The 20,112-nt window shown below is 41.9% G+C and overlaps 1 protein-coding gene across 10 annotated transcripts in view; it reads left to right on the top strand.

Annotated features, from left to right (window-relative positions):
• Positions 1–3,756: 3,756 nt before the first annotated feature.
• Positions 3,757–20,112, top strand: part of arvcfb (ARVCF delta catenin family member b) — a 315,865-nt gene continuing 299,509 nt past the window's right edge. For 4 of the 10 annotated variants that reach the window (XM_043715414.1, XM_043715407.1, XM_043715409.1 and 1 more), the window contains exon 1: positions 4,251–4,504. Coding sequence is in view for 1 of the 10 variants with exons in the window: in XM_043715411.1 (XP_043571346.1) it covers positions 10,310–10,348 (39 nt within the window). In the remaining 9 variants the exon portion in view is untranslated. Of the gene's footprint in view, positions 3,994–4,250; positions 4,505–8,078; positions 8,082–10,294; positions 10,349–20,112 lie in introns of those variants that run through there. The other 6 variants (XM_043715405.1, XM_043715403.1, XM_043715417.1 and 3 more) reach the window with 6 other exon arrangements.

Raw genomic sequence — 20,112 nt, 5'->3', positions numbered from 1 at the left:
GTGGTGCTGGAAGAGCACAGCAGTTCAGGCAGCATCCAACGAGCAGCAAAATTGACGTTTCGGGCAAAAGCCCTATATCAGGCATTCCTGATCCAGAATCTGGTTTCCAACATCTGCAGTCATTGTTTTTACCTGCATAAAGAAAAAGTCGGGTGGACAAGTTTCTAGATACCTTAACACAAAGTACGGTACTTAATGACCAGTGTGAGGCTACTCCTGGTTTTAATGCCGTGTTATCAAATCCTTTCATAACCTTGAGACAGAGCATTGAGACTGCTGCTCAGGAACAGGCCGAAGCAATACTGTCCCTATGGACCTATTACAGATGGATAAGAGAAGACCATTCAGCCCATATTAGCTTGTTGCTACTTGAAAGGTGGAAAGCTGGAATATTGGCACATGTTGCCAACAGAATCATTCAAAACGAAGAGATGTGTCGCTGCAGCTGTATGAGGTGTTAGTGAGAGGGCACCTGGAGAACATTTTGTTGTCTGTGTTTCTGTAACTGAGAAGGGATGGGCCTCCGTCAGATACAGTTTAACCACTGCTCGTAATCCACGGGTTCCTGTGTCATTTAATGTCTCGGGTCTGTTACACAGGGACAGGAGGAGGCCATGAAGCCTCTCGAATGTGTTATAGAAGAACAGGAGGAGGCCATTAAGCTTCTTGAGTCTATTACAGAGGGACAGGAGGAGCCTATTCAGCCTCTCAAGCCTGTTACTAAGGGGAAGGAGGAGGCCATTCAGCCTCTCAAGCTCCTGTTACAGAGGGGCAGGAAGTGCCTATTTAACTTTCAAGTCTGTTACGCATAAATATTAGTTTTACACTAGTTGTGGAATGGGAAAGACCTGATGTAAATTTCTAGCTTTGAATAAGCCCAATTTTGAAAGTGTTAGGTGAGCCCTGTGAAAGGCTGGTTGGGATGTCCTATTCACAGGTAAAGGGACTGTTGGAAAATGCAAGGCCATCAAAACTTGAATTCAGAGAGTCCTGAGCCAACGTGTTGCTTTTTGTGAGATGGGCAAGGCTGGTGGGTGCACGGAGGGAGTGGTCTTTTCGGAATGCTGATAGGGGAGGGGAGGGAAATATATCCCTGGTGGTGGGGTCCGTTTGGAGGTGGCAGTGGTTAAGAGGAGAGATTATACAAATTAGGCCGGTCTTCTCTACAATTTTGAAGGATCTGATCAAAGTCTAAAAGATAGTAACAGGAAAAGACATGGTAGATAAAGATAAACTTTTCCACTGGTTTGGGATTCTAGATCTAGGGGACGTACTTTAAGAGTTAGGGCCAGACCATTCAGAAAAGATGTTAGGAAGCACTGCTACGCACAAAGCGTGCAGACATTTGCAACTCTCTTCCACAAACAGCAGTGAATATTAAATGAGTTGTTAACTTTAAATCTGTAATAGACTTTTTTTGTTAAGGAAAAGTATTCAGGGTTATGGACCAAAGGCAAGTATATGGAGTTAGGCCACAAATCAACCATGATCTCATTGAATGATGGAACAGACTGAAGGTCTAAAGGGGCTGAATGACCTACTCTTATTCCTGTACGATACATTTTTGTAGTAAGAACATTCAAAAGCAATATTAATAGAGGATAAATGCAAAGGGGTTGCAGGAATATTGGGAAAATGGTATATGCATGCACAAATCAGAGAGACAGCATAAGTAGAGCATAATGAGCTTTATTAATAAAAGCATTGAGTGCAAGAGCAAAGAGCAGATGTTGAATTTGTATAAAACACTTGTTAGACCTCAGCTAGAATATTATGGACACTTCTGGGTACTACATTTAAAAAAAAAAGTGACTATATTGGACAAAATGCAAAAACTATTTACAAGAAGAGTTCCAGGGATGAAGAACTTCAATTATGAAGATAGAATGAAGAGGTTGGGGACTGTTCTCCATGCAGAGGAGAACACTAAGAGGAGATGTGATAGAGGTTTTCAAGATCATAAGTGAGTTGGACAGGCTATAGAGAGAAATTGTTACTTCTCATGAAAACAACAAGAATAACAGGGAGATTTGATTCCCTAAAGTGTAGAAACAGGCCCTTCAGCCCAACCAATCCACATCTGCAAAAGAAGCAAGGATGAAGCGAGGAAAACATTTTTTCACTCAGTAAGTCAAGGTATGGAAAGCACCTCCTGCAAGTGTAGTGGAGGCAGGTTCAATTGAAGTATTCAAGAGGGCATTTGTTGATTATTTGGATAAAAATAATGTGCAAGGGTGTGGGGTTAAAAGCAAGAGATTGGGACTAAGTAACATGTTCATTTAACAAACTAGTGCAGGGACGTCCTTTTTCCCCTATATAATACTTCTGTGATTCTGTTATAATTTTATTAGAAGCTTGTGAAAAAGAAACAAATAGACAAGCCCTATTAAAAGTCATTCTTCAAGTTATTACCGTAATAATCAGCACCTATTACAACACAATTTTTTCAACATCCAATATGGCAAACAGATTAATTTAATCAGACATACCATCTCTTTGACATTTAACAGGAGATTCATACAGAAATATTTTGATACCTCAGGACAAATAGAAGCTGTGCCTGTCACTGGACTTGAAACGTTAACCTTGCTTTCTCTCCACATATGCTCCCAGACCGGCTGAGTTTCTCCAGCAAATCAGTTTTTGGTTTAGATTCCTAGCATCCACAGTTTTATGTCATTTATTAATTGTCCGGTCTACAAAAAATTACAACTCAGAAGATTATCAGACTGCTTTGAATGCTGGGATAATCCAAAGTCCATAGCTGTATATTACTTACCTGGCAAAATAACATTCAGGCAGGGTCAACAAACAAAGTTTGTATTTCAAGAAGGATAGCACAATCCATACTTGGTAGTTCAACACAAACATCATTAAATTGCTAAACTGTTCCTGTCATGTAAACAACCAACTCTAATCATAACCATAGGCGAGTTTGATGAATCGAGGTGCAACCAAACAATTCTCTCACCTGCTGTCCTAAAAAATGAAGTGCAAACATTAAAACCGAATCACAATAGGGGAAATATTTGTCATAACATTCAATGTATTCAACATTCAAGGCAGGAACGTACATCATCCGTTACTTGATTTTATAAAGGGGCTGTCAAAAAAGGCCGACTCGGAACGTATCACAGTTTCTGGGCCCAGAGGACAGTGACATAAAGTCCCTGACATAATTTAAGTAGAATCCGAACCACATATTGCTAGCTTTATGATCATAAGATATTCATAACTGATCATCAGTGGCAGTTAACAATATAAAAATGTGCTTACACTTACCTTGGACGCTGAAAACACTTGGTTCACCAACTTATCCACAAATCGCGCTGATCATTCCTACGCACTGCAGTCCCTCCAACAACAATCAAGCTAATTGGTGCAGAGCGCTTTACAAACATGCGGGTTCCCGGCCCACTTGTGACAATGATTGGTTCGTCGTTACGGAGTCTGTTTATCTATTGGCTTCTATGTACGGCGATTAAACTAAGTTCCGCAATTACATTGGCCATCGTGGAAAGGGGGCGGACGTCAACGTGAAATCCCGCCTTACACGAGATGCGATTGGTTCATATGGGACCAGCCAGCCGGACTAGCTCTGATTGCTTTCTTCGTACGTCAATCATCGGCAACGGCGCTCAGCCGCATGTCGATTGGTTACTAACTCTGCCAATTATATGTATTTTCAACCTATTGGACAGCATTGATGTCAATCATTACTACCGTGATTGTGACCGGTGGAATGCCGAAGCAAGGGGGCGGCGGCGTAGTGCTGTTCGATGTGAGGGAGACCGTGCGGGTTTGCTTGCTGTACACCACAGGAGGAGGAGGAGAAGAAGAAGGTGCGGGTGAAGGAGCGATTTCGCTGGCTGTGATTTGAAGCTCTTTGCTCCCTTTTCCCTGTTAAAATTCTCAGTGGTTCCCTCCCTCCTTTCATTGAATATACTTCAGGTCGAGATCTTCCCTCCCCTCCTCCCCCACCCCTTCTTCTAGGTACATTAATCCGGCGAGAAGTGAGTGGCTTGAGGGCAAACTCTGCAGCAGGTCTGGGTTTTTTTCCCCCCCTCCGGAAAGGAGGTACGAGAACCCCTTTCAGATAAATCCTTTTCAGAAAGGAGTGGGGGAATTAAAAAGGTTCTTGGTTTCTACAATTTCCGAACCGTATTTTTTTTTGTTTGTTCGTTTCTCTTGTTTCCCCTCCATTTCCCGGGGGTGAACGAGGTGGAAGATTTTTCTTCTCTTCCCCCCCCCCCCCCCCCCCCCCAAAAAACAATTCTGTTTGAAAGACGCCGTTAAGTCAGGCCGAAAGCAGGAGCAGCACCAACAACAAAAAAGGAAGAGGCGGGCAACGCTCTCTGCTGTTTGTTCTGGTGGAAGAAGCGGTTTATTTTTGGAAGAGTGGTCCGGTACAACTTAAACAAAAGGTGTTGCAATTAATCTGTTTTGGGACGCCCTCCCCGGTTCGAGAAGGAAACCTCTCCTAAGCTGGCAGTGCAGAATTAAGGTATGCCATGAACAATATCATCAACACCATTCGTGGAAGGATTTCCGAGGATGGACGATTTGTATTTCGAGCATTTATTTTGATTTTGTTTTCATTTTGAGATAAAAGCATCCGGCTGTTTACGTTAGTGCATTTAATTAATTCCCAGCTACCTGTTAACGGATCCCGATTTTTACCAATGATTTTTCAATCGCGGAAACTAGTATGACCAGGAAAGAAGGAGTTCCTGATTGTGGAGCACGACCAGGTTGAGTCCAAATCATGTGAAACTTGATCATTTACAATTATATATCTTTGTAACGATCTCTGCTCTTCTGTATATTTTGGAAAGCTGTTTCAAACGTATTTAGCTTGAGGATGTTGTGGCAAACTGCAAGGCGAACTAATACTATGAAATGTCGAGTTTGGATTGTTTGGAGTACAGTCAAACCCAGTTATTGGGAGTTATTTAAATCTTTCCAAAAATGCTTGCTGCTTCTATGGTAGCAAAGCTGTGATTTTCTAATTCGATACTACGACAGTGGAGGAATTTCGTTAGTGTTAAAGATGTAACAAATGGTTTGTTGGCAACCCGTGCATTTTCTAGCTATCTGGTGCCCTGTCATGTTTTTCTCTACAAAGTTTATAGTTTGTAGTCTAAATTTTCGTGTGTAAGGAATGCGTAACCCCTAAATGTCAATGGTCCTCCTTTTGATAATGAATTAAGGCGTTTGAATTAACACGATTGTAGTGCAAGTAATTTTATTGTGGCTATTGGAGTTCTGAAATGTCTTTGTGCGACAGCAAGTAGAGTCGAATTAAGGTTTAATCTTTTTCAGGAATACTGTAAGCAGTTCTTTTGTTTAGAGTTTAATTCTAGAACGTGGCTATGTAAGAACGTGGACTGTAATGTTTTACGTTGTTTACAACTTTCAATGAAAAGCGGACTCCGCCTCTGCTATTTACACCATGCAGTCTGCTGGTGGAGTGAGAATTTGTTTTGTTGATCGTGGCAGGTGGACACGTTGCAGACGTGAAGAGGTAGAATATTATTCCTGTTGTCGAACGCATTCGAGCATGGTTGGTTTCAGCGTTTTTGCGTGAGCAAACTGAGTTGAAATAGCTATTTCGGGCTCTAAAACTTTTTCAAATGTGTGGTTCAGCGTCAGAGGTTTGTTTGATTGTTCTTATGAAGCACCGAAACACATTTTTGCTATGTCAAAGGCGCTACGTTAATGCAATTATTGGCGAATTTAGTGAATGCAAATCTTTCCTAACAATCGCGTCCTTCATGATTTTAGGACGGTCTCATATTATTTTGGAGCCAACAAAGTAGTTTTGAAATATAATCACCATGTAAGTGAATGTGTCAACAAATTTACAACGTAGTACGGTTCAACCGACAGCCATGCCATGAGGCAATTTAAACCGGTTTGTTTGGGAAACAAATGTAATGCAGCATACCAGGGAAACTCCGCACTCTGGTCCCGTCGGATCTTGTTTCCTGACTCGGCAAACAGGTCCTCGTGCAGAAAATACCAAAATTATATCACTTTTTTTTCCTCCCAGCACTATATTGAAATGTTGGCCAAGATTTTGGTAATTAAAAGTGAATTTGTATTTGAACCTGCAACCAGGCGTTCACAAATTTTGGAGAGATACAAAGTTGGCATTCTTAAGTCCTGACATCAGGTTGGATCTTGCTTTTCAGTCCGAATGTTTCTACAAAAGGTATAGACGGAGGAACTATTCCTTTGAAATATTTAGATGTGCACTTGGGATGACAACGCTATGGGCACAGTGCTGGAAGATTGGATTAGAATAGTTAGAAAGTGTTCAGAAAGTGAGGACTGCAGATGCTGGAGATCAGAGCTGAAAATGTGTTGCTGGAAAAGCGCAGCAGGTCAGGCAGCATCCATAGAACGTCGGCATAAGCCCGAAACGTCGATTCTCCTGTTCCTTGGATGCTGCCTGACCTGCTGCGCTTTTCCAGCAACACATTTTCAGCTTAGAATAGTTATGTGGCTATTTTTGACTAACGTGGATGAAACTGGCCGAAAGGCCTCTTTCCACGCTACAGATCTCTGACCCCAGTGAGCTGTGTGGGAGCACTTTAACAGTCCTTCAAAGTTTTTTGGGTTTCCATCATTCTCAAAAAGAATATTCCTGAAATACTACAAATTGTCTTGTTTATCCATACTCGAGTAAGGGCTGTTAAAACAACATTGTGTAAAATAAACAGGGTGCAAGAATAATCCTAGTTTATAATGATAAATTTCTTAATTATCTGCTTTTTAATCTCTAGACTCAACTGAACTATCCCCGTTTTTACCCACTATTTTAGGAAAAATGTTGCTGTTTGATTGGACTTGTACATGATTACTGCCTGAAGTTTTCAGACTTGTTCAGGACAGATGTGTATAGATTTCATACTTCTATATTGTGGGACCAATAAATAGTTGTGGTGGTAGAGTTCTGTCTCCACCTAAAACAGTTTAAAGTGTATTTGGCAGCTCTTATGTAGAAAAGCAAATTCCCTTGTCCAGTTCTCTTCCTCAGATGTGACGCAGCATGTTGAAAGTGCACCTGATATTTAGCTTGCTGGTTGGATTGTACGTGGAATTCAAGTTTGTTTGAATTTTCTCCTTTTTTTTTTGAAGTCTGAATCTTTATGCTAGTGTCAAGGCATGATAACATTGGCTGATATTGGGAATTAATATGGGGGATGTTCTGCATGATTCTGTACTGCAACACTCAAGCATGCTTTTTGGACTCTGTGACAAGTGAATGTCCCATTTGGGACTGTGGAGGACTTGGTTTAGAATTAGAATAGGTTTATTGACTTGTGTACTCGAGTACAGTGAAAAGTTTACAATGCCCCCCTCATGGTGTCAGCACCGAGGTACCAATTTTAGATACAGAATAGATTTCAAGTTACATTACCTGACAGTGTAAATGTAGAATCAGTCTTGGGTTACACTGCTGTATGTCCCACCTTTTAATCTCTTTTTTGGTTGGAGTTTCAAAGTTGTCTTTTGTCAACCAGGGGTTCAATCCTCGCTGGTTCGTGGGAGCATGTGAAATTGGGGAAACTGTCCAGTCTGTTTCATTCATCTGTTCTCACCCCTTTACCTCCCTTCAAAAACCATGAATGGGGTTCTCCTTATCCTCACTTTCCATTCCACTAGCCTTTTTATACAATGGATCATGTTGAGGTGACAAAGGGTATTCTTGTACTCTTTGCTGTACCAATACAGTATTCTGAAGGGGCTGTTCCCAAGTAAATTTCCTGTCACTCCTAACATCCTTTAAGTCCCTAAAGCACATTTCCAGGCCAGTACAAGAGATGGAATCCTGCCCATTTACCACCACTTTTTCCAACTGTCCAAGATTCCAGATGCTCTTTCCCAGTGAAACAGATTTAATTGTACTTCTTTCAATCTAGACTGGAGGCCTGTGACCAGTAGAGTGCCACAAGGATTGGTGCTGGGCCCACCTCTTTTTGTCATTTATGTAAATGATTTTGATGTGTTCATGGGTATAGTTAGTCAGTTTGCAGATGACACCAAAATTGGAGGTTTAGTGGACAGCGAAGAAGGTTACCTCAAAGTACAATAGGATCTTGATCGGACAGGCCAGTGGGCTGAGGAGTGGCAAACGGAGTTTAATTCAGATAAATGCGAGGTGCTGCATTTTGGGAAAGCAAATCTTAGCAGGACTTATACACTTAATGGTAAGGTCCTCGAGAGTGTTGCAGAACAAAGAGACCTTGGAGTGCAGGTTCATAGCTCCTTGAAAGTGGAGTTGCAGGTAGACAGGATAGTGAAGGCGGCGTTTGGTACGCTTTCCTTTATTGGTCATAGAATAAAGTACAGGAGTTGGGAGGTCATGTTGCAGCTGTACAGGACATAGGTTAGGCCACTGTTGGAATATTGCGTGCATTTCTGGTCTCCTTCCTATCGGAAAGATTTTGTGAAACGTGAAAGGGTTCAGAAAAGATTTACAAAGATGTCACCAGGATTGGAGGATTTGAGCTATAGGGAGAGGCTGAACAGGCTGGGGCTGTTTTCCCTGGAATGTCGAAGGCTGAAGGATGACCTTATAGAGGTTTATAAAATCATGAGGGGCATGGACAGGATAAATAGACAAGGTATTTTCCCTGGGTTGTGGGAGTCCAGAACGAGAGGGCATAGGTTTAGGATGAGAGGGGAAAGATATAAAAGAGACCTAAAGGGCAACTTTTTCACGCAGAGGGTGGTATGCTTATGGAATGAACTGCCAGAGAAAGTGGTGGAGGCTGGTACAATTGCAACATTTAAAAGGCATTTGAGTGGGTATATGAATAGGAAGGGTTTAGAGGGATATGGGCTGGGTGCTGGCAAAGATCTGGTCAGCATGGACAAGTCTGTTTTTAATGCTGTACATCTCTTTGACTGTATGACTCTAGTCTCCTGTTTTCGCTGCTCACAATATCCTCTGCCTTGAGGAGACCTGTTTCTGATTTGGTGATCACTGTATGGAATATGTCCACTGTCTGCAATCGTGACTCTGAGCTTCTGGTTGTCTGCCATTTTAGTTCCCTGTCTTGCTCCCATCCTAACCATATTGATCATGGCCTGCATGAAGCAAAGCACAAACTTGAGCAATGGTGCCATTTTTCTTGACTCGGCACTCTTGAATAAATAAAGTTTACCAGGTTAAGATCATAACCTCTGCCTTCAAGTTGCTCCTTTTTCTCTTTGCTGTTTTTTCTTCTTGTCCCTGTCTGGATGTTGCATTCAGGTGATTGCTGTCGAACCACTCATGTCTCAGTTGGAAACAACCTTTTTTTCTTTTGAGTGCCTATTACTACTGTTGACTGTAACATCATCCAATCTTTTGTAATTTCATCTTTTCCATCTTGGTCCTATTACTGACTTGCCTTGTTTTTCAGCCCCTTTTTCCTCCACTGGTTTAAAATTTCTTATGTTTCTCTCTTTACATCTGATGCAAAATGATCTCAACTTGTGAAATTAATTTTGTTTCTTTCCATGGATACTGCCTGACCCTCTGGATATATTCAGTTTTGTTTAGTCAATTTGCTTTCCAGCATCTGCAATATTTTGATTTTGTATTAGTCAGTCATTTATCTCCTAATTCCCAGATTTGGAACCAGTCCTTTTATTTTGGATAACTTTTTTTTGTGTAACATTTTTACATTCGCCTTTTGTTGGGAAGTTGCTGCTGTAAGGGGAAAAAATTATTCTGCCTCCTGTCTGTTTTTCTGACAAATTTTCTGTTGAATATGTTGTTGGGCATAATTCTTGCCAGAATTTTTATGTTTTGTTGTTTTCGCAATATAACTTTTTTCATTTGAAGCTTAAACTTTTAAATGCAGATAAAATGGAGCATCTGGTTCAGAATCTGATAAGAACTCCCTTGTAGATGGAACTCAAACAAGCCTGAATTAATTACATCTCCCAAGTATTGGTACGTGTCCCAGACATTTGATAAACATATTGATTTAAGGGGTCAGAATAGAAAGCCGGGGTCAGAATAGAAAGCCAGGGTCATTACACAGTATGTGGACAAACTTAAAACAATGGCTGACTCACCTTTTTGACTCTTGTTGCAGACTTGATGCCTACAGCTCTTCCAGCAAGTGAGGTATTTTTAGTTTGTTACAGCTAAATTAGTTTCCATCGTTTGGTGAAACCTAAAAGGTTATACTGTCTTGTCTTTCATATCAAAGAAGAATACAGCTTTAGTGGGAAGAGAATAATCAGAAGATGGGGCCCGTCGAGACCAGTGTGGCAATTTGTGGAGCCTGGAGAACTGTGGTTTTAAATGGATACTTTGCATCGGTCATCACTGCAGGGAAAGAAGGTATAGAAATCTGAGGGGGGTGGGGGGGAGGAGAAGGTGGACTGATATATATTTGAGTGAATTAGCCAAGAGAGCGAGCGACGAGAATGAGAATATTAGTTGTTTTGGCAGGTTTGAAAATAGATGAATCCCCAGATGCAGGTAAGATGTACCTGAGGCATCTGTGAGAGGCAAGGGAAGAGATTGCTGGGACTTGGACAATAGTTTACAACTGCTCTCTGGTCAAGGGGTAACAGAGGACTGGAGAACAGTTAACGTTATTATAATTCAAGCAGGTTGATTGGGATAAATATGCAAACTACAGGCTAGTGAGTCTAATATCTTTGATAGGGAAACTTTTGCAAGCGGGAAAATAATCTGAGGGACCCAATTAATCTTTACTTGGAGAGACCAGGACTAATCATGGTCTAGCTTTGTCAGGGCAATGTCATACTCTCAAATTTGATTTCATTTTTTGAGTGGACTAGCTGTGAAGATGAGGGTAGTATAGATGATCTAGTTTACATGAACTTTACTAAGGCTTTTGAAAAGGTCTTACATAGCAGACTGCCTAAGAAACTAAGCCAGTGGGATCTAGGGCGCTTTTGCAAATTGGATCTGAATTGGCTTAATGGCAGGAAGCAGAGGGTAATGGTAGAAGGGTGTTTTTGTGACTGGAAACCTACCTCCAGTGGCATACCACCGAGTTCACTGGGTCACTTGTTGTTTACTGTGTATATTAATGATCTAGATTGTACTCTACCTGACTTTCTATGTAGGAAAGTGTGAGGTCATGCACTTTGGTGGGAAGAATAGGGGCATAGGCTATTTTTTAAATGGTTGGGGGGCGCAGGGGGTGGAAAAAGAGAGAAATTCAGAAGTGCAAAGAGAATTGGGAGTTCTAGTCCAGAATTCTCTCAAGGCAAACTTGCAGGTTGAGTCAGAAGTTGGGAAGGCAAATGCAATGATGTCATTTATTTTGAGAGGACTTGAATATAAAAGCAAGTATGAACTTCTGAGGCTCTGGTCAGGCCACATTTGGAGTATTATGCACAGTTTTTGGTCCCTGTATTCTCAGGAAGGATGTACTGGCTGTGGAGTGTGTTCAGAGGAAGTTCAGAAGAATGGTCCCAGGAATGAAAAGCTTAACATATATAGATATAGAATCCCTACAGTGTGGAAACACGCCCTTTGGTCCAACAGGTCCACACTGACCCTCCGAAGAGTAACCCACCCAGCCATTTCTCGACATGTATCCCTGACGAATACACCTAATCTACACACCCCTGAACACTATGGGCAATTTAGCATGGCCAGTTCACCTAACCTGCACATCTTTGGATTGTGGGAGGAAACTGGAGCACCCTGAGGAAACCCGCACAGACAGTCACCCGAAGCAGGAATTAAGCCTGGGTCCCTGGCACTGTGATGCAGCAGGGCTAACCACTGAGCCACTGTGCCGCCCCCAAGAAAAGTTTGCGGACTCTAGGTCTATACTTGACGGAACTTGGAAGCAAGAGGGGGATTGAATGGGAACTTAGAGAATGCTGAATGACTTGGACAGTATAGATGTTGGGAACATCTTTCTGTTGGTCGGAAAGACTCTGAGCAGAGGGCACAGCCATAGAGTAAAGGGAAGACCTTTTTTTAGAATGGAGATAAGGAAGAAACTACTTCAGCCAGAGAGTGGTGAATCTATGGCATTCACTGCCGCAGAAGCTACGGACGCCAGGTCATTGAGTATATTTAAGATGGTGATAAGTTCTTGAGTATCAAGAGTTACAGGGAGAAAGTGCGGGGATGGGGATGAGGAACCTGTTCGCCATGATTAAATGGCAGAACAAACACTAATGGGCTTAATGGCCTAATTTCTGCTCCTAAGATTAATGGTCTTATGGAATGTTGGAGATATGATCAAGTTTGCAAATGACGTGAAGAATGTTGTGATAAATAAGAAGGAAAGCTTTAAACCAGAGGATGATACAGATGGACTGAACAATGTCAAATGGAACTTTATCCTGAAAAGTGAAGTAATGCATTACATCTTAAAGACAGCAAGGCAAGTGGATAAGATGGTTAAGAAGGCTGCTGAGCTACTTGCCTTTATTAGTCAAGACATTGAATACAAGAGCATTATGATGGAGCTGTATATAATAAATCAGTCAACAGCTTGAATACTGTGTCCAATTCTGATCATTCCACTATAGGAAGGGTGTGATTGCACGAGAGAGATTGCAGAAGAGATTCATCAAAATGTTACTTAGGCGCGAGGTTGTGAAATAACCAGGAGAGGCAGAGTTTAAAGATGAGGTGTAGGAGATTTGGATGGTATTTGAAGGAAATGGATTTTTTTTAACCCAGAGTTATGGGTATCTCATACTTACTGCCTAAAAGGGTTGGAACCTTCAAGGCATTTAAGAACTACTTCAATGCACACTTAAAGTGCCATAACACACCCAGGCTTCTGGCCAAATGCTAGAAAATGGGATTAGAACAGATGGTTGTTTGATGGGCATGGAAATGGTGGACCTCTTTCTGTACTGAATAAATACTCTGGCTCTTGATCTGTTTTGAGGATATTCCAGTGCATGCCACACTGTGGTGAGAGCTGGAACTGAGCACTATTCTGTTGTTTTCGTTTAGCTGAAGGAGAGATTTTCGTTGCAGCTGAGATTTTGAGTGCTGCAGGTCACTGAGAAAAGATAATCAATGTGAATGACAGGCCTGCTATATAAACAGAAAATGAAGTTTGCTTTTTCTTCTGTGGGGAATGCAATGAATTATTGGCATTGCTCTAATGGTTAAGATAAATGTCTCTTTCAGCAGCATTATAAAACAAGTATGATTGTTCAAAGTTTGTGAGAAGATTGTGAGATCGGCGCAACATCGAGGGCCAAAGGGCCTGTACTGCGCTGTATTCTTCTATGTTCTATTTGTAGCTTGGGTGCTCGTTGTTGTGGTTCTGTTCGCCGAGCTGGGAATTTGTGTTGCAGACGTTTCGTTCCCTGTCTAGGTGACATCCCCAGTGTTTCGGAGCCTCCTGTGAAGCTTCACAGGAGGCTCCCAAGCACTCAGGATGTCACCTAGACGGGACGAAACGTCTGCAACACATTCCCAGCTCGACGAACAATCATACTTGTTGTGGTTCTGTATCAAGAAATATTATGCCAGGTGACCAAAAGCTTGGTCAAAGAGGTCTTTAAAGTGGGCTGAGGAAGCAGATAGTCAGAAGCAGTAGGGAGGAAAATAAGAAATTAGTGTCCAGGTGACTAAATTTATGCCAACTAATGGTGAGATTGCAGGGCAGACCAGAATTAGAGGAACAAATATGCCCTGAAGGGTATATACTGCCTTGTAGAGCAGTGGTCATGTCTTTATCTCTGGAGCAGGAGTTCTAAACTGATGTCCTATCTGCTGCAGAGCTGTGTCATAATATGTCCGAACAGATCAATTTAAAAATGCATCTTGAAGGATTATGTGGTTGGAGATTAGAGAGAGAGAAAGGGATAGGAGAATCAGAATAGCCATTTTAGAATAAAGATGCTTAACTGGGAGTCAGTATAGGTTAGTGAGTACAGTGTGACTTGCTGCCAGTTTAGAGACAGTGTTATGAAAATGTGGGCGTGCTTTTCCTTTTTTTTAAGAGCATTAAAAGCAACAGAACAACCTGACAAGCACCGCATGTTCTGAAAAAAGATATAATGTAACCTTTTGGTCCAGCAGTTAGGGTAGCTGGTTGCCTGGAGACAAAAACAGATTTGAATTAGGCCAATCAGTTTAAATTTACCTCCCAAAAAAACCCCCAAACTCCAATACACTTTGGCTTTTAGGATTGTCAATATATTAAATTCAGTGACACAATCCAATGCTTTGGGGGTATAGGACTGGGGAAAATTGAACAGTTGGGAAGAGAACTGCCACGCTACCAGCATGTAAAGACTGCCTGAAAAATAACTCTCTCTGAAAGGTACCTTTTATTGATCAGTAACCTGTGAAGCAGAATCCCCAAGTAGAAGAAAAGATAGGAATACAGAGGAGAACTGAAAGCTGCCTGGTTTTGAGATAAGAAGTTTTGTTTTGTAAATCTTAATTAGGAGTTTTATCAGACTAGTATTGTGAAAGGGGGAGGGAAAAGATAGGTTAGAGGAAGGCGTCATAAATAGTTGTTAGTGATTCTCCTGTTATAATTTAAGAAGTAAAGTTGTTAATTTTTACTTGAAAATTCGAGGCACCAAGAACTATTTAATGTTTTACTGCATGGGATAAAGCTTTCCTGTGTTGCTGCTTTAAAGTAAACAGGAATGTTTACCCTTGTTGTAACAATAGGCAGCAGAGTATTGGACGATTTCAAGTTTTTGGAGGATAGGACATATTGGACCAACCAAACTATGTTGGAACAGCTGATTCTGGAAGTAAAAAATATGTTTTTTAAAAAAGCAAAGTAGGTGATCTCAGACAAGGCAAAGGCAAGTCATGTTACAAAGAAATCGGCAGATCCAGTGATGGTGTAAAGTCAGAAGTTAATCTTGGTGTCAAAATATTACTGTCCATGAGAACTGAAATTTCAGTCTTTCTGATTTTGTTGGAAGAAGTGATCTGGTAATTAAGCATTAGTTCAGTAATTCGGACAAGAGGTGGGCAGATATACTAATTACACCAAGCTGTATATGTAAAAAGTAAAATTATAGCTTTGGATCATGTTACTGTTGCGCAGCATAACAGCATATAGATGACAGTGACAGGGAATGCTAAGGTAGATGTGTGCATGCTTTGGTTTGAAACGTGAGGTGAAGCGATTTCAAGGAAATTAGTATGACATCTAGTTGGAGAACTATTTGCACCAGCAGCTAATCTTGGAACCAGGAGGAGAAATTAAGTGGTCAACAGTTCAGAAGGAACAGGAGGTGGGAATTATGGAGATGACTACCTTGGACTGCCCATCATAGGAGATGGGAGAAAAAGTTGAGAAAGACATGGAAGCATTGGAGGTTTGGTTGTTGAAGGGCAGTGATTTGGCCGTGGCAGCTGGTCAGATTGTTCTCAGTCTTGGTGACAAAAGATTCTGTGGCTCCTTGCATTTAATGGAGACAAGGTGGGTATAGTTAAGTGTTTGAAACAGTACTATTTTCTCATGGGATATGGTCATCACTGGCTGGCCAGCATTTATTGCTTATCCAAGTTGTCCTTGAGATGGTGGTTAAGACTGTCAAAATTTACTTAGACTATATTCAAAGTTTGTGAGAAGATTTGTAGCTCGGGTGCTCGTTGCTGTGGTTCTGTTCGCCGAGCTGGAAGTTTTTGTTGCAAACGTTTCGTCCCCTGTCTAGGTGACATCCTCAGTGCTTGGGAGCCTCCTGTGAAGCGCTTCTGTGGTGTTTCCTCCGGCATTTATAGTGGCCTGTCCCTGCCGCTTCCAGTTGTCAGTTTCAGCTGTCCGCTGTAGTGGCCGGTATATTGGGTCCAGGTCGATGTGTTTGTTGATGGAGTTTGTGGATGAGTGCCATGCTTCTAGGAATTCCCTGGCTGTTCTTTGTTTGGCTTGCCCTATAATGGTAGTGTTGTCCCAGTCGAATTCATGTTGCTTGTCGTCTGCGGACAGCTGAAACTGACAACCGGAAGCGGCAGGGACTGGCCACTATAAATGCCAGAGGAAACACCACAGAATCGCTTCACAGGAGGCTCCCAAGCACTGAGGATGCCACCTAGACAGGGGATGAAACGTTTGCAACAAACACTTCCAGCTCGGCGAACAGAACCACAGCAACTTAGACTATATTTCTGCTCACTCAGTACTGGATATCACACAAGCAGTGTGACAAATCAAAAAGTGTAGGGGTCAAGAGTGGGAGTCGTGAGTGATTCTATCTATGTTAAAGACAATGTATTGTCAGTTTATGTCAGAGGGGCAACTTCTAGTAAGAAAAGCTGGGGATGGGAGATGGTGATGTTATCTTTGGATTTTATCAGGGAGCTGAACTAGTGAGCAGAAGGGCATAATGGTGTTTAAAGTGGTCCAGCCTGAGTAAGTTGTGAAGGCTAAGACACAACCTGATCTACCTATAGCTGTTCAAATTAGTGTTCCTTGGACTAAAGTCATCATTGTCTACAGGTTTAGTACCTGAAGACTGGAGGATTGCAAATGTTGTGCCCCTGTTCAAGAAGGGCAGTAGAAATGACCCTAGTAATTATAGACTAGTGAGCCTTGCGACTGTTTTAGGAAAAGAGTTGGGAAGGATTATAAGTGATAGATAGGATTTATAATCATCTAGTAAACAACAATTTGATTGGAGAGAGTCAACATGGATTCGTCGAGGGATGGTTGTGTGTCTCAAACTTGATTGAGCTTTTTGAGAAGGTGACCGAGCATATGGATGTGGGTAGGGCAGTTGACATGGTGTACATGGACTTCAGTAAAGCCTTTGATAAGGTTCCACATGATAGTCCTTTGGAGAAAATGCAGAGGCATGAGATTGAGGGTGATTTAGCAGTTTGGATCAGAAACTGGCTTTTTGTAAGAAGGCAGCGAGTGGTTGATGGAAAATATTGAGCCTGGAGTCCAATTACTAATGGTGTACCACAACGATCTGTTTTAGGGCCATTACTGTTTGTTTTCTTTTTATAAACTGCTTTGATGCAGGCATAAGTTGATGGGTTAATAAGTTTGCAGATGATACTAAAGTCGGTGGAGTAGTGGAGAGTGTGGAAAAATATTGCAGGTTGCAGGGAGACTTGGATAAATTGCTGAGAGGTGGCAAATGGAGTTCAATGCAGATAAATGTGAGGTGATTCACTTTGGGAAGAATAACAGGAAGGCAGAATACTGGGCCAATGGAAAGAATCTTGTTAGTGTGGATGTGCAGAGGGTTCTTGGTGTCCATGTACACAGATCCCTGAAAGTGCTGTTTAAGAAGGCATACAGTGTTAGGTTTTACTGGTAGAGGGATTGAGTTCCAGAGCTGTGCTGCAATTGTACAAAATGCTATTGTGGCCTGATGTGAATTATCGTGTGCACTTCTGGTCGCCCTATTACAGGAAGGATGTGGAAGCATTGGAAAAGATGCAGAGGAGATTTACCACGATGTTGCCTGGTCTTATGAGGAAAGGCTGAGGGACTTGGGTCTGTTCTCATTGGAGCGAAGAAGGCTAATAGAGACATACAAGATGTTCAGAGGATTAGATAGGGTGGGCAGTGACCGTCTTTTTCCTAGGAGGATGACATCTGCTTGTACGAGGGGGCATAGCTTCAAATTGAGGGGTGATTGATGGATTTAAGACAGATGTTAGAGGCAGGTTCTTTACTCAGAGTGGTAAGGATGTGGAATGCCCTGCCTACCAATGTAGTTAACTCAGCCACTGTAGGGGTATTTAAACAGTCCATGGATAAGCATATGGATGATGATGGGGTAGTGTAGGGTAATGGGCTTAAATTAGTTCACCGGTCTGTGCAACATTGAGGGCTGAGGGGCCTGTTCTGTGCTGTATTGTTCTATGTTCAAAGGAGCAGATGTGATGCAATGCCAGGAAAAGCCTCAGGGGAGCCTTAGTGGGAAAGAGATCATTAAGGGGTGAAGGTGCAGTTGTCATGTTATGACAGATAGATGGCCAAAATTACGTAATTGGGATATATTTGAGAGCAGCCAGGGCTGTGGTGCACTTGCCATGATATAATTATATGTTGAGGGTCACTATCTGAGCTGAAGCAGGAATAGTGATATTTGGCTGGCATAACGGATGCATCTGCATCCCTTCAAATGAAAGAAACAATACTGAATGTACACAGTAAACTGATTGTTTCCCCAAGCATTAAGTGCTCAGGGGATATTTTAATAGATGAGTTCAAAACCCTGATGCTCAAACAAGGAGAAATTGTTCCAAATGATAGGAGGGCAAGGAGCCAAAAAAAATTGAATGTGGAGATCAAAAGGACCAGAGAACTGGTCAGATTCATTGATGTCTATTATTTATCATTCTTCTATTACAGTGTAACTTGAGTGTTTTGCACTTCTTATGCACTTTATGCCATGTACGAGTATGTCGTCTGTGCTGTCCATGTAGCATCCTCAGTCCTGGAGGAATGATGTCTTGTTTTTAACCGTATCTGCGGTATATAGTAGAAATGACAAACAAGCTGCTCTATCTGTGAAGGTGGTGAAAATGAATTGAACACTTTCATTAGGGTAATTGGATAAATATTTTAAAATGGTGAAAAATGCTTTGTGCAAACCATAAGGAAAGAGAGACATACATTGATAGACCCAGGGCTGAAAGGATCTCTTAATCACATGGGGCTTGGTTGAATGTAATTGGAGTTTTGCGTTATTGGACTACTGAATATTTCAGGGTACGGAGGTGTTCTTGTTTCAATGCATAAATGTTGGACTCTCTGGACTGCAGAGGAACTTGTCGTTAACCCTGAAATCTGACTCTGAACTCCCCTGTGTAGTGTTTGGCATTTTGATATTTGGCAGTTTTGTAATTATTATTTTATGGCTTTAATCTCATTACTGGTTTAGTTGGAATTATAAACCAAAAGTACTTGAGCATAAAAGCAAAACTGCCAGCTAGATATCCTAATGGAAACTTGACAATGCAAATCCAGTCATCAATTCAGAAAAAGAAGTACATGATCCTATATAAATTGTCAATTCCAAACGTAGGGATACGAATCAGCTGTTTAAACCCTTGAGTGAGTACTGTCAGTGAGTCATGGTGAAAATTCAGCATGAGGTTGTTTGCTTGCTGAAATCCCATATTTATTCATCCCCATTTGGTTAACAAAAATCTTTTGAGCTCATTTAGAACTAACAATTGATTTGTGTTAATTGACATTAAGACAACAGTTTTCCAAGCTTCTGCCACCCTTATGTGCTGAAGCCCTTCCTAACTTTTTTTTATTTTACCTGTGCTTTTTGTTAGCTAGTGGAAATAACTTTAGATTCACAAACCTGACTACCCCAGTTGACCCATTGTCTCAGCCTACTCCTGCTCCATTGAACTGATCTCTGCATACCTTGACATCATCCTGTCCCCCTTAGTCCAGGGACTCCCACCTCCCACCTTCATCTCCTCCAAGTTTTTTGTTTCCCTGGCTCCCAATGCCTTATCTTCACCATGGGCATCCAGTTCCTGTACGAAGGTTTCCAAGCCTTCTGTTTCTTCCTCTCACGCCAACCCAACCAGTAACCTTCCACTGACACTCTCCATTCATTCATTTGCCTGGCTGAACTGGTCCTGACCCTCAACAACCTCTCCTTCCAATCCCCTCTCTCTTCTTCCAAACCAAAAGGGTAGCCATGGGCACCTGCATGGGCCCCAGCTATGCCTGCCTCTTTGTCAGGTACGTGGAACAGTCCATTTTCCATAGCTACATCGGCACCATTCCTCACCTTTTCCTCCACTACATCGATAACTGGATCGGCACTACATTGTAGCCACAAGGAGGTTAAACGGTTCATCAAATTCACCGAAACCTTCCACCCCGAACTCAAGTTTACCTGGAACATCTTGGAGACCTCTCTCCCCTTTCTGGATCTCTCCGGCAATCAACTAACCATGGACATTACTATAAACCCATTGACTCCCAAAGCTACCAGGACCACACCTCCTCACACCCTGCCTCCTGTAAAAATGCCATCCCTTGTTCCCAATTCTTCTGCCTTTGCTGCATCTGCTCCCTGGATGACCACTTTCACTGTAAAACATCCCAGATGGCTGCCTCCTTCAAAGACTGCAATTTCCTCTCCCACATGATTGACAATGCCTTTCTCCACTTGCCACTCCTCCGT

Source organism: Chiloscyllium plagiosum, chromosome 25 (assembly GCF_004010195.1).
Source record: "Chiloscyllium plagiosum isolate BGI_BamShark_2017 chromosome 25, ASM401019v2, whole genome shotgun sequence".
Classification (NCBI taxonomy): Eukaryota; Metazoa; Chordata; class Chondrichthyes; order Orectolobiformes; family Hemiscylliidae; genus Chiloscyllium; species Chiloscyllium plagiosum.
The sequence above is the reverse complement of the archived record's forward strand: the minus strand, read 5'-3'. Positions and strand labels throughout refer to the sequence as shown.